Here is a 12,477-nt window from a genome sequence, read left to right as displayed (position 1 = left end):
AAGTGCAAGGGCCATGATGAGGCAGATTGCGAGATCAAGAGGTCAAAGTCAAAGTCGAGTTTATTGTCATCTGCACAAGTACATGTGTGCACTGGTGCAATGAAAAGCTTACTTGCAGCAGCATCGCAGACCATAAGACATAGGAGCAGAATGAGGCCATACGGCCCATCAAGTCTGCTCCGCCATTCGATCATGGCTGATTTATTTTTCCCTCTCAATCCTATTCTCCTGCCTTCTCCCCGTAACCTTTGACACCTTTACCAATCAAGAACCTATCAACCTCCAATTTAAATACACCCAATGACTTGGCCTCCACAGCCATCTGTGGCAATGAATTCCACAGATTCACCACCCTCTGGCTGAAGAAATTCCTCCTTATCTCCGTTCTAAAGGGACGTCCTTCTATTCTGAGGCTGTGCCCTCTGATCCTAGACTCTCCCACTGATGGAAACATCCTCTCCACGTCCACTCTGTCCAGGCCTTTCAATATTCAGTAGGTTTCAATGAGATCCCCCCCTCACCTTTCTAAACTCCATCGAGTACAGGCCCAGAGACAGCAAACGCTCCTCATACATTAACCCTTTCATTCTTGGGATCATTCATGTAAACCTCCTCTGGACCCTCTCCAACGCCAGTACATTCTTCCTTAGATATGAGGCCCAAAACTACTCACAATACTCCAAATGTGGTCTGACATAGCATCATATAAGCAGCATTCACAAGAAAAACATAAATTAAACATAAAGTATGCACAATTTTTTCAACTAAAAAGCACAAATAGAACAAAAAAAAAGTCCATTTTAGTGCAAAGTGATCAGAGTGGTCACCTTTAGTGTATGAGAGGTCTGTTCAAGAGTTGGTAAGAGCAGGATAGAGGCTGTCCTTGAGTCTAGTGGTATGTATTCTCAAGCTTTTGTATCTTGTGATTGAACTGACGTGCTCACAATTATACTGATGGATTAGATAGGGAGCAACGAGTAGGAGGCTGGGAACCAAACAGGAGACGGAGAGCGCTTTTCTCTCAGGGAGATCTGGAAGGGCAGCAGTTCCACAGGGACCTTCTAAAGTTAATTGGTAAATATCCAAGAAGGAAGTAATTTGCAGGGTTACCCTCATTTGCTGACCAAACAGCCAACACATGCAGACTACTGGGTTTAAATGGAGACCTTATTCAAAGAGCAGGCATAATATGAAGGACCGAATGTCATAGAGTCATAGAGCAATACAGCATAGATACAGGCCCTTCAGCCCAACTAGTCCATGTCGACCACAGTGCCCACCCAGCTAGTCCCAATTTCCTGTGTTCGGCCCCTAGCCCTCCAAGCCCCGCCCCTCCATGTACTTACATGATACTATAGTACCTGCCTCAACCACTTCCTCTGGCAGCTCGTTCCATGTACCCACCACCCTCTGAATAAAAGAGTTGCCCCTCAGGTCCCTTTTAAATCTTTCCCCTCTCACCCTAAACCTACGCCCCCTAGTTTTGGACTCCCCTACCCTGGGGAAAAGACTGTTACCATCCACTTTATCTATGACCTTCATTTTTTTAAACATTTCTATGAGGTCACCCCTCATTCCCCTATGTTCCAAGGAATAAAGACCTTGCTTAAGAAAGGACATAATATCAAAAGAGCACAAGAACTTAAGAAATTAACAGGAATAGGCCCCTGAAGCCTGCCCCACTATTCAATATGATTCTGGCTGCTAGGGTCTTGGCTTACAGGGTTATCAAGAAACACGTGAGAAATTGCCCAACCAACCTGGAGTCTGTCCTGCAGAGTATGTGCATAACAGGCAGTCCAGCATGAAACCTGTTTCCTAATAGATGGCAGAGTCTTCTGGATTGCAACAGTGAATGACATCATGCCTAAGGAAGGTTATACCTCAGGGACATTGAAATGTTACACGTCTGTTGATTTGATCAAAGCACCGGATACCTTAAAAAGACCAGAATGTTCTGCCCCAGTCGAGATTCTTCTCCCTTTTCCCATTTCCTCATTGAATGGTTGGGTCACGGTCTGATGTTCTGGGATGGAAGCCAAGCCTGCAGTCCAGGGATATAAAAACCTTTCCTTTCATACAGGCAGCTGGTCACTGGAACCTACTGGGTACAAAATGTTTCTCCTATCCCCACAGTAAACAAGTTGGAGCATCCAATAGCTGGGAAAAGATTCCATGCATTCCCAAGTTACTACATTGAGTAAATAAGCTCCATATTTCTTGTTTCGGGAATGCTACTGCTCATCCTTGAGTGCAGGAATAGTTTCTAGAGCTGGGCATATGTGGGGGTATCAGAGACCAGTGGGACCCACAAGAACACAGGAAAATAGGAGCAGGAGTAGACCACACGGTCCTTCAAGCCAATGTGAAAATGGCTGATCTATGACATCGATCACGAAGGATCCTCACCACCCAGGACATGCCCTCTTCTCGTTACCACCATCGGGGAGGAGGTACAGGAGCCTGGGGACCCACACTCAATGATTCAGGAACAGCTTCTTCCCCTCCGCCATCAGATTTCTGAACGGTCCCTGAACACTACCTCATATTGCACTATTTATTTATTTTGTAATTTATAGTAATTTTATGCCTTTGCACTGTGCTGCTGCTGCAACACAACAAATTTCACCTCATCTAAGTCAGCAATAACAAATCTGATTCTGAATCTGATTCTTAGAACATAGAACATGGAACGGTACAGCACAGGAACAGGCCCTTCGGCCCACCATGTTGTGCCAAACTAATTAAACTAGTAATTAAACACCTATCCAAATTAATCCCTCCTGCCTACACAATGTCCAGATCCCTCCATTCTCTGCACATTCATGTGCCTATCTAAGAGCCTCTTAAACCCCTCTATTGTACCTGCCTCCACCACCGCCCCTGGCAGCCCGTTCCAGGAACCCACCACTCTCTGTATAAAGACTTGCCCCTCTTCTGTGCCAATTCCCTGATCTTACAAAAATTTATCAACCCCCCCCCCCAATGATCCAAGGTCCACAACTGTCCCAGGCAGAGAATTCCAGAGATTCACCACCTTCTTGTAAGAAGAAATTCCTGCACACTTCAGTTTAAATGATTACCCCTTTCTCTTGTAGCTATGTCCCCTTGACTGTAACTCCCCCCTATACTTGTGGAAACATCTCGGCATCTACCCACAGCCCCTCAGGATTCAATAAGATCACCCCTCATTCTGTTAAACTCCAAAGAACACAGATCTCGGGTTGACAGGCACCTCACATGAAATGGAAGAGTTAAGTGTCCTTGCTCTCAGGCTAAGCAGTCCCCTGTTGCTTCCACTTCATCCTGACCTCAGTGAGGAAGCAAAGACGTGGAGATAATTGTGGGTGTGAAGACGTTATCACCAGGATAAGCCAATTTGTGGTCATACCACAGGCATTCACTCAAACCCCTGCCCTCAGTTACACGGCCACACCGTTAGACTAACTTACAAGAGCTTCAGCCTGTCGAGAGAACCCAGCAGGAGGTGATCCCCTGCGGCCGGAGATATCTCATTACAGCAGCCTTGCCAAATTGCCCACAATCAGAGGATGGGCTCTGCTTTGTCAGAAATAGAACACTAGAACATTAGAAGTAGAAGCAGGGGTCTGTCGTTCGGCCTCTCTCATAACAGGAGGCCACTCGGCCCATTAAGCCCAATGCCAGCTCCCATCAGTCCCATTGATCCTCTCCTTATTTCCCTTCTAGTTATTCCCTTGCCTGCCCATCCCCTGAGTTCTAGTGCCCACCCATTGGTGACCATGCCTTCAGCTGTCCAGAGCCCACACCCTGGGATCTGGGCCCTCAGACTCTCTGCCTCTCTCTCCTTCAAACCCACCTCTTTGTCCAAGTTCCTAGTCACCGGCCCAATGTCTGCATATCTGGCTCGCTGTCATATATTAGAGTCATGGTGGAAATAGACCCTCCAGCCCACTGGGTCCCTGCTGACCACCAACCACCCATCGACACAATGTTTACTCCATTCCCCCCACATTCCCATCAACATTGCCGGAGATCCTGCCCTTCACCTACACAACAGGGATAACCTACATCAGCCAATTAACTCACCGACCCTGCACATCTTTGGGGATGTGGGAGGAAACCGGAGCACCCGGGGGAAACCCACGTGGTCACAGGGAGAAGATGTAAACTCCACACGGACAGCGCCCAAGTTTGGGATTGATTTTGAACTAGTCTCCGTGAAGATGAAAGACCAGTTAATCTTTTTCAATGATTAAAAGGTCCACTTTTCAAAGCTCCGAGTCAATACTTCTGGTAGGTGGCGGCTGTTGTTATTGATGAAGCTTAAATTGTACACAACAAAATCCCATATACAGCAAAGACTGCATTGTCAGTTTGGCCCCACACACTGTGAGAACACCCCTGTTCCTTTTCTCAATATCTTTGTGGGATCTCTTACACAATCTCAGTTTCTGGCATTTATTCACAAGGTGACACCATAGAAAGCATCCTATCTGGATGCATCACAGCTTGGTACGGCAACTGCTCTGCCTGAGACCACAAGAAATTGCAGAGCATTGTGGACACAGCCCAGCGCATCACGGAAACCTGCCTCCCCTCCATGGACTCTGTCTACACTTCCCACTGCCTCGGTAAAGTAGCCAGCATAATCAAAGACCCCTCCCACCCCGGTCATTCTCTCTCCTACCCCCTCCCATTGGGCAGAAGATACAAAAGCTTGAGAACACGCACCACCAGGCTCAAGGACAGCTTGTATCCTGCTGTTGTCAGACTCTGAACAGACCTCTCATACACTAAAAGATGAACTCTTGATCTCCCAATCTACCTCATCGTGGCCCTTGCACCTTATTGTCTGCCTGCACTGCACTTTCTCTGTAACTGTAACACTATATTCTGCATTTTGTTCTTGTTTACCTTTTGTATTACCTTGACGTACTTATGTACAGAATGATCTGTCTGGACGGCACGCAAACAAAAGCTTTTCACTGTATCTCGGTACGTGTGACAATAATAAACCAATTACCAACTACGTGAGTCAGTGCTGCACACCCTCAGTGCTGCACTGGGAGAGGTAACCCAGACTAAGTGCATCAAATAACCTGCTGGAGGAACTCAGCAGGTTAAGCAGCATCTGTGGGAGGAAAGGAACTGTGGAAGTTTCAGGTCAAAACCCTGCATCAGGACCTGATGAGTTCTTCCAGCAGATTGTTTGTTGCTTCAGATTCCAGCATCAGCAGTCTCTCGTGTCTCCAAACTAAGTGCTCAGGTTTTCACACGTGAAATTCTCTACTTCATTCTTCTGCATTCGACATTATTTCTGGTCCAGAATGAGACACTCACCTCAGAAGGCACAGTCAAGAATTTCTGTAGTTCAACATATACAAACCACATTACCCAAAGCTGGTTCATTTGTGGAGGGGGGGCAGGGAGGGAAGGTGACCATCACTGTTGTCTCACACACAGGAAAATAAACACCTCCAGAAATGCTGAAGTGTGGCTGGACCGTACCAGTGGAAACAGAACCATCCTTGTGTTTAATTAAGGATTTCTCGGAGCTTGCCAAGAGACTGGATGAATCTGTAACACCACATTCTCGGAATCGCATTCCAGTAGGAATTGGCTGCTGAGAACATAAGGAGCCACTGTTTAACAAATAAAAAAATATCTGTGCAATGACTCAGGGCTTGAAACGTGATGGTCTTCATGTAAGGATACACTTGGTGTGTGTGAACTATTAGTCGGGAGTTGCTACAGATGTCAGACCTGAACTAACAGAAGACTCAAGAAACTCAGGAGTATTTGTTCAGCAGACAAAGGCTCACTCCTTGCTTAAACGCCATACGTCAATCAGGCATCAGGACACAGGGTCCTGACCCCTACTGAGCTGGGGGACAGGAATGGAGGGATACAGCTGGTGGGTTGGGGTAGGCAGCATCTGCGAGTTTGTTCAGGTGTTGGTTGTGACAGGTAATTCATTCATTAGCGGGATCTTTTGCAATGGGGCTTGTGTGGGAAAATGTTTTCTTGACCTTCTCTCAGCCAGGGCAAGTCTGTACATTAGTCTGTGATTCAGAACATCCAGCAGTGACCAGAGTAGTGCAGTGTGAACTTAGATCAGTACAGCACAGGAACAGGCCCTTTGGCCCACAATGTTGTGCTGAACTAATTAAACTAGTAATTAAATGCCTAACTAAACTAATCCCTCCTGCCTACCCAATGTTCATATCCCTCATTCCCTGCACATCCATGTGCGTATCTAAGATCCTGTTAAGCACCTCCATCGTATCTGCCTCCACCACCACCCCTGGCAGCACAGTCCAGGCACCCACCATTCTGTGTATAAAAAACTAGCCCCACACATCTCCTTTAAACTTTCTGCTCTCACCTTAAATTCATGACCTCTAGTATAAGACGTTTTGACTCTGGGAAAAAGATACTGGCTGTCTACTCTATCTGTGCCTCTCATAATCTTATAAACTTCTATCAGGTCTCCCCTCTGCATTCGAAAACGATCAGAAAGTTGAAAAGTGACTGTAACATAGAATGCACAACTCGGTAAGAAGGTACCAGCTCCATGTTCCTCTCCTCTCACCCCTCCCTCTGGGTAGAGTCAGGTTGTGATTCGCTGTGATTGTGCTGGGTTTGAATTGGCTGCGGATGGTTCAGGCTGCGTTCAGATTGGCCGTGGCCAGTAAGGGTTTAGGTTTTAACTTGATACCCAAGCCAGTCTCCTAATTTGGATTAATATGTGCGGGGGAAAGGAATAGAAGGGAAATAAAAACAGAAAATGTTGCAAACGCTCAGCAGGTCAGGCAGCATCTGTGGTGGGAGAAACAAGGGTCAATGCTTCAGACTGATAAACTTCCATCAGTTCCAATAAAGGATCATTAACCTGAGACATGAACTCTTGTACCTCTCTCCACAGATGCTGCCTGACCTGCTGAGTGTCTCGATGTGTACACCAGACTGCTGGTATCTGCAGTAATTTGTTTTTTGGTTAAGGAATGGAAGTGTTTCGCCACAGTGACTCAAAATGGATGGGGGAGGCTGATGCAGAACTTGGGTTTCTCTAGAAATTGGGGGGGGAGGTGGGGGTGTGGGGGGGGAGTTGGGGAGGTGGGTGTGTGTGTGGGGGGGAGGTGGGGGTGTGTGGGGGGGAGTTGGGGAGGTGGGTGTGTGTGTGTGGGGGAGGTGAGGGTGTGTGTGTGGGGGGAGGTGGGCGTGTGTGTGTGGGGGAAGGTGTGGGGTGTGTGTGTGGGGGAGGTGGGGGTGTTTTGGGGGGTTGGGGGTGCGGGGTGTGTGTGTGGGGGGAGTAGGGGAGATGGGTGTGTGTGTGTGGGGGAGGTGGGAGTGTGTTGGGGGGAGGTGGAGGTGTGTGGGGGGGAGGTGGAGGTGTGTGGGGGGGGGGGGGGGGTGGGGGGGGAGGTGGTCACAGTCTCAGAATAAAGGGTTGGCTATTCAGATCAGAGATGAGGAGGTGCCTTCACTCAAAGTAATAAACCTTTGGAATTCTTTACCCAGAGGCTGTCGACGTGGAGTCACTGAGTTCATTCGAAACAGAGGTCGAGAGATTTCTGAATATTACAGGGAATATGCAAGAAAAATGGATTTACAGGGAAAATGGTGCTGAGGGCAGGCACAGTAGTATAGCGGTTAGTGTAACGCTATTACAGCGCCAGCAACCCGGGTTCAATTCCCGCCGCTTTCTGTAAGGAGTTTGTACGTTCTCCCCGTCTCTCCGTGGGTTTCCTCCGGGTGCTCCGGTTTCCTCCCACATTCCAAAGACGTACAGGTTAGGAAGTTGTGGGCGTGCTATGTTGGCGCCGGAAGTGTGGCGACACTTGCAGGGCTGCCCCCAGAACACTCTACGCATAAGATGCATTTCACTGTGTGTTTCAATGTACAGTTGACTAATAAAGAAATCTCATCTATGATCGATGTACAGCAGAGCTTCAGAGGGCCAAATGGCCTGCTCCTGCTCTTAGTTGGATCAGAAGCACCCGTTGGGCTGTCTCTGTGCTGGAGATACCGGAAACCAATGCCACCTGCCTACCTGTAGATCCTCATGTTGACTGGGATCTCTCCCGGGAATCCGAGCATTCCGCACACCACCCTGCTGTTGTTGAGGTTCCAGCCCATGTCGCACACCTGCTTCCACTTCCCCTGGTACTTCACTTCGATCACCCCCTCCGTCACCGGGTTGCGCCTCCTGGCGGAAGCCAGGACTGGCCGCAGACGGATCTCGTCCACCTTGTTGCGTTGCTGAAGGAAGGCAGAGGGACTGTGAGTGCAGAGACAAGTTCCAGTGCTCCAAGGACAGACAGTCTGGATGCAGGGGCACCGCTGTTGCTGCTGGCCACCAGAGCTTAGGAGCAGCAGAAGGCCATTCAGCCCCTCGAGTCCATCCACCATTCATGGCTCAGCTGGAGAGTAGGAGCTAGAAGGAAGGTTGGACAAACTTGGGTCGCTTACTCGGGATCGGAGGCTGAGGGGAGACCTGATAGAAGTTTGTAAAATTATGAGGGACATAGACAGGGCAGGCAGTCTTTTTCCCCAGGGTGGAAATGTCTAATACTAGAGGGCGTGCATTTAAGGTGAGGGGGGGGGGGGAGTTCAAAGGGGATGTGTGGGGCAAGTTTTTTTTACACAGCGGTTGGTTCCTAGAACGGGCTGTAGAGGAGGTGGCAGAGGCAGATATGATAGTGGTGTTTTGGAGGCTGTTAGACAGGGAATGGAAGGACATGGACCACGTGCAGGCAGAAGAGATTTAGTTTAATTCGGCATTGTGTTCGGCACAGATATCGTGGGCTGAAGGGCCTCTTCCTGTGCAGAACTGTTCTGTGTCCTATGTCCTAATCTAACTGATGGGTCCTTTTCCCCACATCCATCAATTCATATGATTATCAAACCCCTCAGATGTAACGTGGAGAGTTGTTCAGCATAGTAAGGCCCTTCAGCCCACCATATCCATGCCGTCCATCGTACCTATCTACACCAATCCCATTTATCCACTACGTCCATAGCCTTCTGTGTCCTAGAGAGGTTGGGTGTGTCTTCCTCGGAGAGGAGGAGGCTGAGGGCGGACCCGATAAAGGTGTTCAAACTCATGAGGGCCGTAGGTAGGGTGGATCATGACACAGAGGTCTAAAACCAGAGGGCATTGGTTCAAGGTGAAGGGATCTGAGGTGGGAATGTGGAACGCACTGCCTGAGGGTGTGGTGAAGGCAGAGACTCTCACAACATTTAATAAATATCTGGATGAGAATCACAGAATCATGGAATCATACAGCACAGAGACAGGCCCTTCAGCCCACCTGGTCCATACCGTCCGTGATGCCTGTCTATGCTAATCCCATTTGCCTGCAGTAGGCCTGATTGCCTCTGCACCTTTCCTATCCAACGACCTGTCCAAATGCCTTTTATACCCTGTAATTGTGCCTGCCTCCGTCACCACCTCTGGCAGCTCGTTCCAGACACCCACCACCCTCTGTGTGAAAAACTTCCCCCTCAGCTCTCCTTTAAATTCCTTCCCTCTTACCTTAAACCTGTGCCCTCTAGTTCCAGACTCCCCTGCCCTGGGAAAAAGATTCAGTCTATCTACCCTATCTATGCCCCTTATAGTTTTATATACCTCTGTCAGGTCACCCCTCCAGTGAGAACAAACCCAGCCTGTGCAATCCCTCCTTATAACCACAGCCCTCCGTTCCAGGCAACATCCTGGTGAATCTCTTCTGCACTCTCTCTATTGCTACCACGTCCTCCCTGTTGTATCGCCAAGACGTAAAAGGCTATATGGACCAGGTGCTGGTTAACGGGATTAGTGTGGATAGGTATTTGATGTTGGCACAGACTCTATGACTCCATGACACCAGTGTCATTGGCTGATGAAGTTCCAAATTTCTCCCATCGTGTAGCAACATTTCTCACAACCAATTCAAACCCAGCACAATCACAGCCAATCACAACCTGACTCAACCCATCCACAGCCAATCCGAACACAACCAACGTGACCACAGCCAATCTTAACCTGACCTGATCCAACCATGGCCAATCCAAACTCAAGGTGGCTACAACCAATCCCATCTTGACCCAACCCAACAACAGCCAATCAGAAACCAGGCTCTAATTTTCAGCCAAAACCCCTGACCAGTGGGAATAATTTCCCTTTTCCCCACCTCATCAGTTCCCTTTAATGTCCTCAATCAACTCTTCAATCACGTCACTGAACACTCTAACAAACTTCTACAGCTGTGCTGTTGAAAGTATCGTCACTGGTTGCATCACGGTCTGGGATGGCAATTCGAATGTACAGGAATGTAAGAAGCTGCAGGGAGTCGTAGACTCTGCCCAATACATCACAGACACATCCCTCCCCACCATCAGGAGTATCTACAAGAGGGTCTGCCTCAAGAAGGTAACATCCATCATCAGAGATCCCCGCCATCCGGGCCGTGCCGTCTTCTCACAGCTCCCGTCGAGCAGGAGGTACAGAAGCCTGAAGTCCCACACCACCAGGTTCAGGAACAGCTACTTCCCTTCAACCATTCAGTTCTTGAACGAACTGGCACACCCCTAATCACTACCTCAATATAGCAACACTGTGACCACTTTGCACTACAATGGACATTTTTTGTTCTAATTGTGTTCTTTCTTGGATAATTATGTACAATTTATGTTTAATTTATGTTTTTCTTGAGAATGTTGTGTCTCTAATGCTCTGTGCCTGTGATGCTGCTGCAAGTAAGTTTTTCATTGCACCTGTGCACACATGTACTTGTGCATACGAATTCACTCAGTTCACACTTTTACCTGTGAAATTCTAGTGAACACAAGCCCAGTTGGTGCAGTCTCCTCCCACTGGGTTTGCACTGCCTGTGGCCTGTACACGGTTCACCTCCCACTCCATCTCGCTCACCACCCGGCAGGGAGATGGGAGCCATGTGGCCGCAGGCCGTAAGGGGAGAAATGAAATGTCCAGTCCGGCACAATCCGGCCCAATATCATGTTACTGTTTGTGGGATCTTGCTGTGCACAGATGTGCATTTCTTCCATTACAACAGAGGCAATGCTTCAAAGGTACCCATTGGCTGTAAAATGCTTTGGGATGTCAGAAGGTAACAAGAGATGCTGTGGAAAGGCGAGTGTATTTTGTTTTACTTTCCTTTAATGTGGTGAGATGCTTTTATGTATTATTTATTTCAAAAATTTACAAAATAATAATTGAATTGAAAATCTGGGCAGTGATTCAAACTCAAACTCTTTCTTGTGGGCCAATAAAGCAGCCAATTACAGAGGCATGAGGTGATCTACCGGTGAACCCTGGATAACGTCAGTGATGGGAGTTGACCACCTTACCACACTGTGTAGATGACAAACGATGAACCATTCCTCTCAGAGGTGGGGAGCACAAAGGAAGGGAAACTGCAAATGTTTTTGAAAAAGTGTATAGGCAACAGAAGTGAATCAAGGTTCCCTCTAATCCTGTCAGCAACTGCACCAAGGCAGCTGTTTCATCATGAGTGTAACCACCAAAGAGTTAGTTCCATTAGTTATTAATTTAGATTATAGACCAGAACTTCAAAGATTATGTCAACATTGTGATCAAACCGTCAGAAGAAATCGTCAAGGAAACAACCAAATGGAGCACTAAGAACATCACCAGATTGCTGACTGACTGTTTGCCCCTGCTTTACCCTTGAATTCCCAGTGGAGTTTCTCTGCAACCCTTCCAAATGCAACACACCCCTTTTCTTTCTGATATATTGATGGTTTAGATCAAAGGCTTCTTTGATTGTTTCTTTTGAGTGTGCTGGCTCTATCAGCCAATCTTGTGGAGATATATCACCAAGAGGGCTGAAGGAGAGAGGGAAGAGGAGGGGTTAAGACAAGAGACAGGTTGCCCAAACCGTGTGGTTGACAGGAGGGAGCCAGGCGACTGCTCCACTGAGAGCAGATGAATGCAAAAATCTCCCATTTGTTTTAGGTCTACCTCTCATTAAACTCTAGCTGAAGATACCCGTAAACAACTACATAAAACTTCTGATCTGACTGCCTTGGCAAGGCAGCTTCCAAGATGGTAGCCATACACCTTTGGAGATATGAAGTCAGACAGAAATGAGGAGGAATATAGAGACAAGAGAGACTGCAGACGCTGGAATCTGGAGCAACACACAGTGTGCTGGAGGAACTCAGCGGGTCAGGCAGCACCTACAGGGGGAAATGGCAGTTGATGTTTTGGGTCGAGGCTCTTCATCTGGATTGATGAAGGATGTGTAAAGTGCAGCAGAATGGGGCAGTAAGGATTGATGGGCTGAATGGTCTACTATAAGGGTAGGCCCAAGGAGAGGGAATCAAAAACTAGAGGGCATAGGTTTAAGGTGAGAGGGGAAAGATTTAAAAGGGACCTGAGGGGCAACTTCTTCACGCAGAGGGTGGTGAGTTTATGGAATAAGCTGCCAGAGGAAGTTGTTGACGCAGGTACAATAACAACATTTA

The 12,477-nt window shown here is 47.9% G+C and overlaps 1 protein-coding gene across 1 annotated transcript in view; it reads right to left on the bottom strand.

Annotated features, from left to right (window-relative positions):
* The window catches only part of loxl4 (lysyl oxidase-like 4), a 94,133-nt gene that overhangs the window by 64,378 nt on the left and 17,278 nt on the right, over positions 1-12,477 (bottom strand). Inside the window, 1 exon segment of the mRNA XM_052027294.1 lies at positions 8,036-8,244. Coding sequence (XP_051883254.1) covers positions 8,036-8,244 — 209 coding nt within the window.

Source organism: Pristis pectinata, chromosome 12 (assembly GCF_009764475.1).
Source record: "Pristis pectinata isolate sPriPec2 chromosome 12, sPriPec2.1.pri, whole genome shotgun sequence".
In the NCBI taxonomy this organism is placed as follows: domain Eukaryota; kingdom Metazoa; phylum Chordata; class Chondrichthyes; order Rhinopristiformes; family Pristidae; genus Pristis; species Pristis pectinata.
This window is presented reverse-complemented; position numbering and strand designations above follow the sequence as displayed.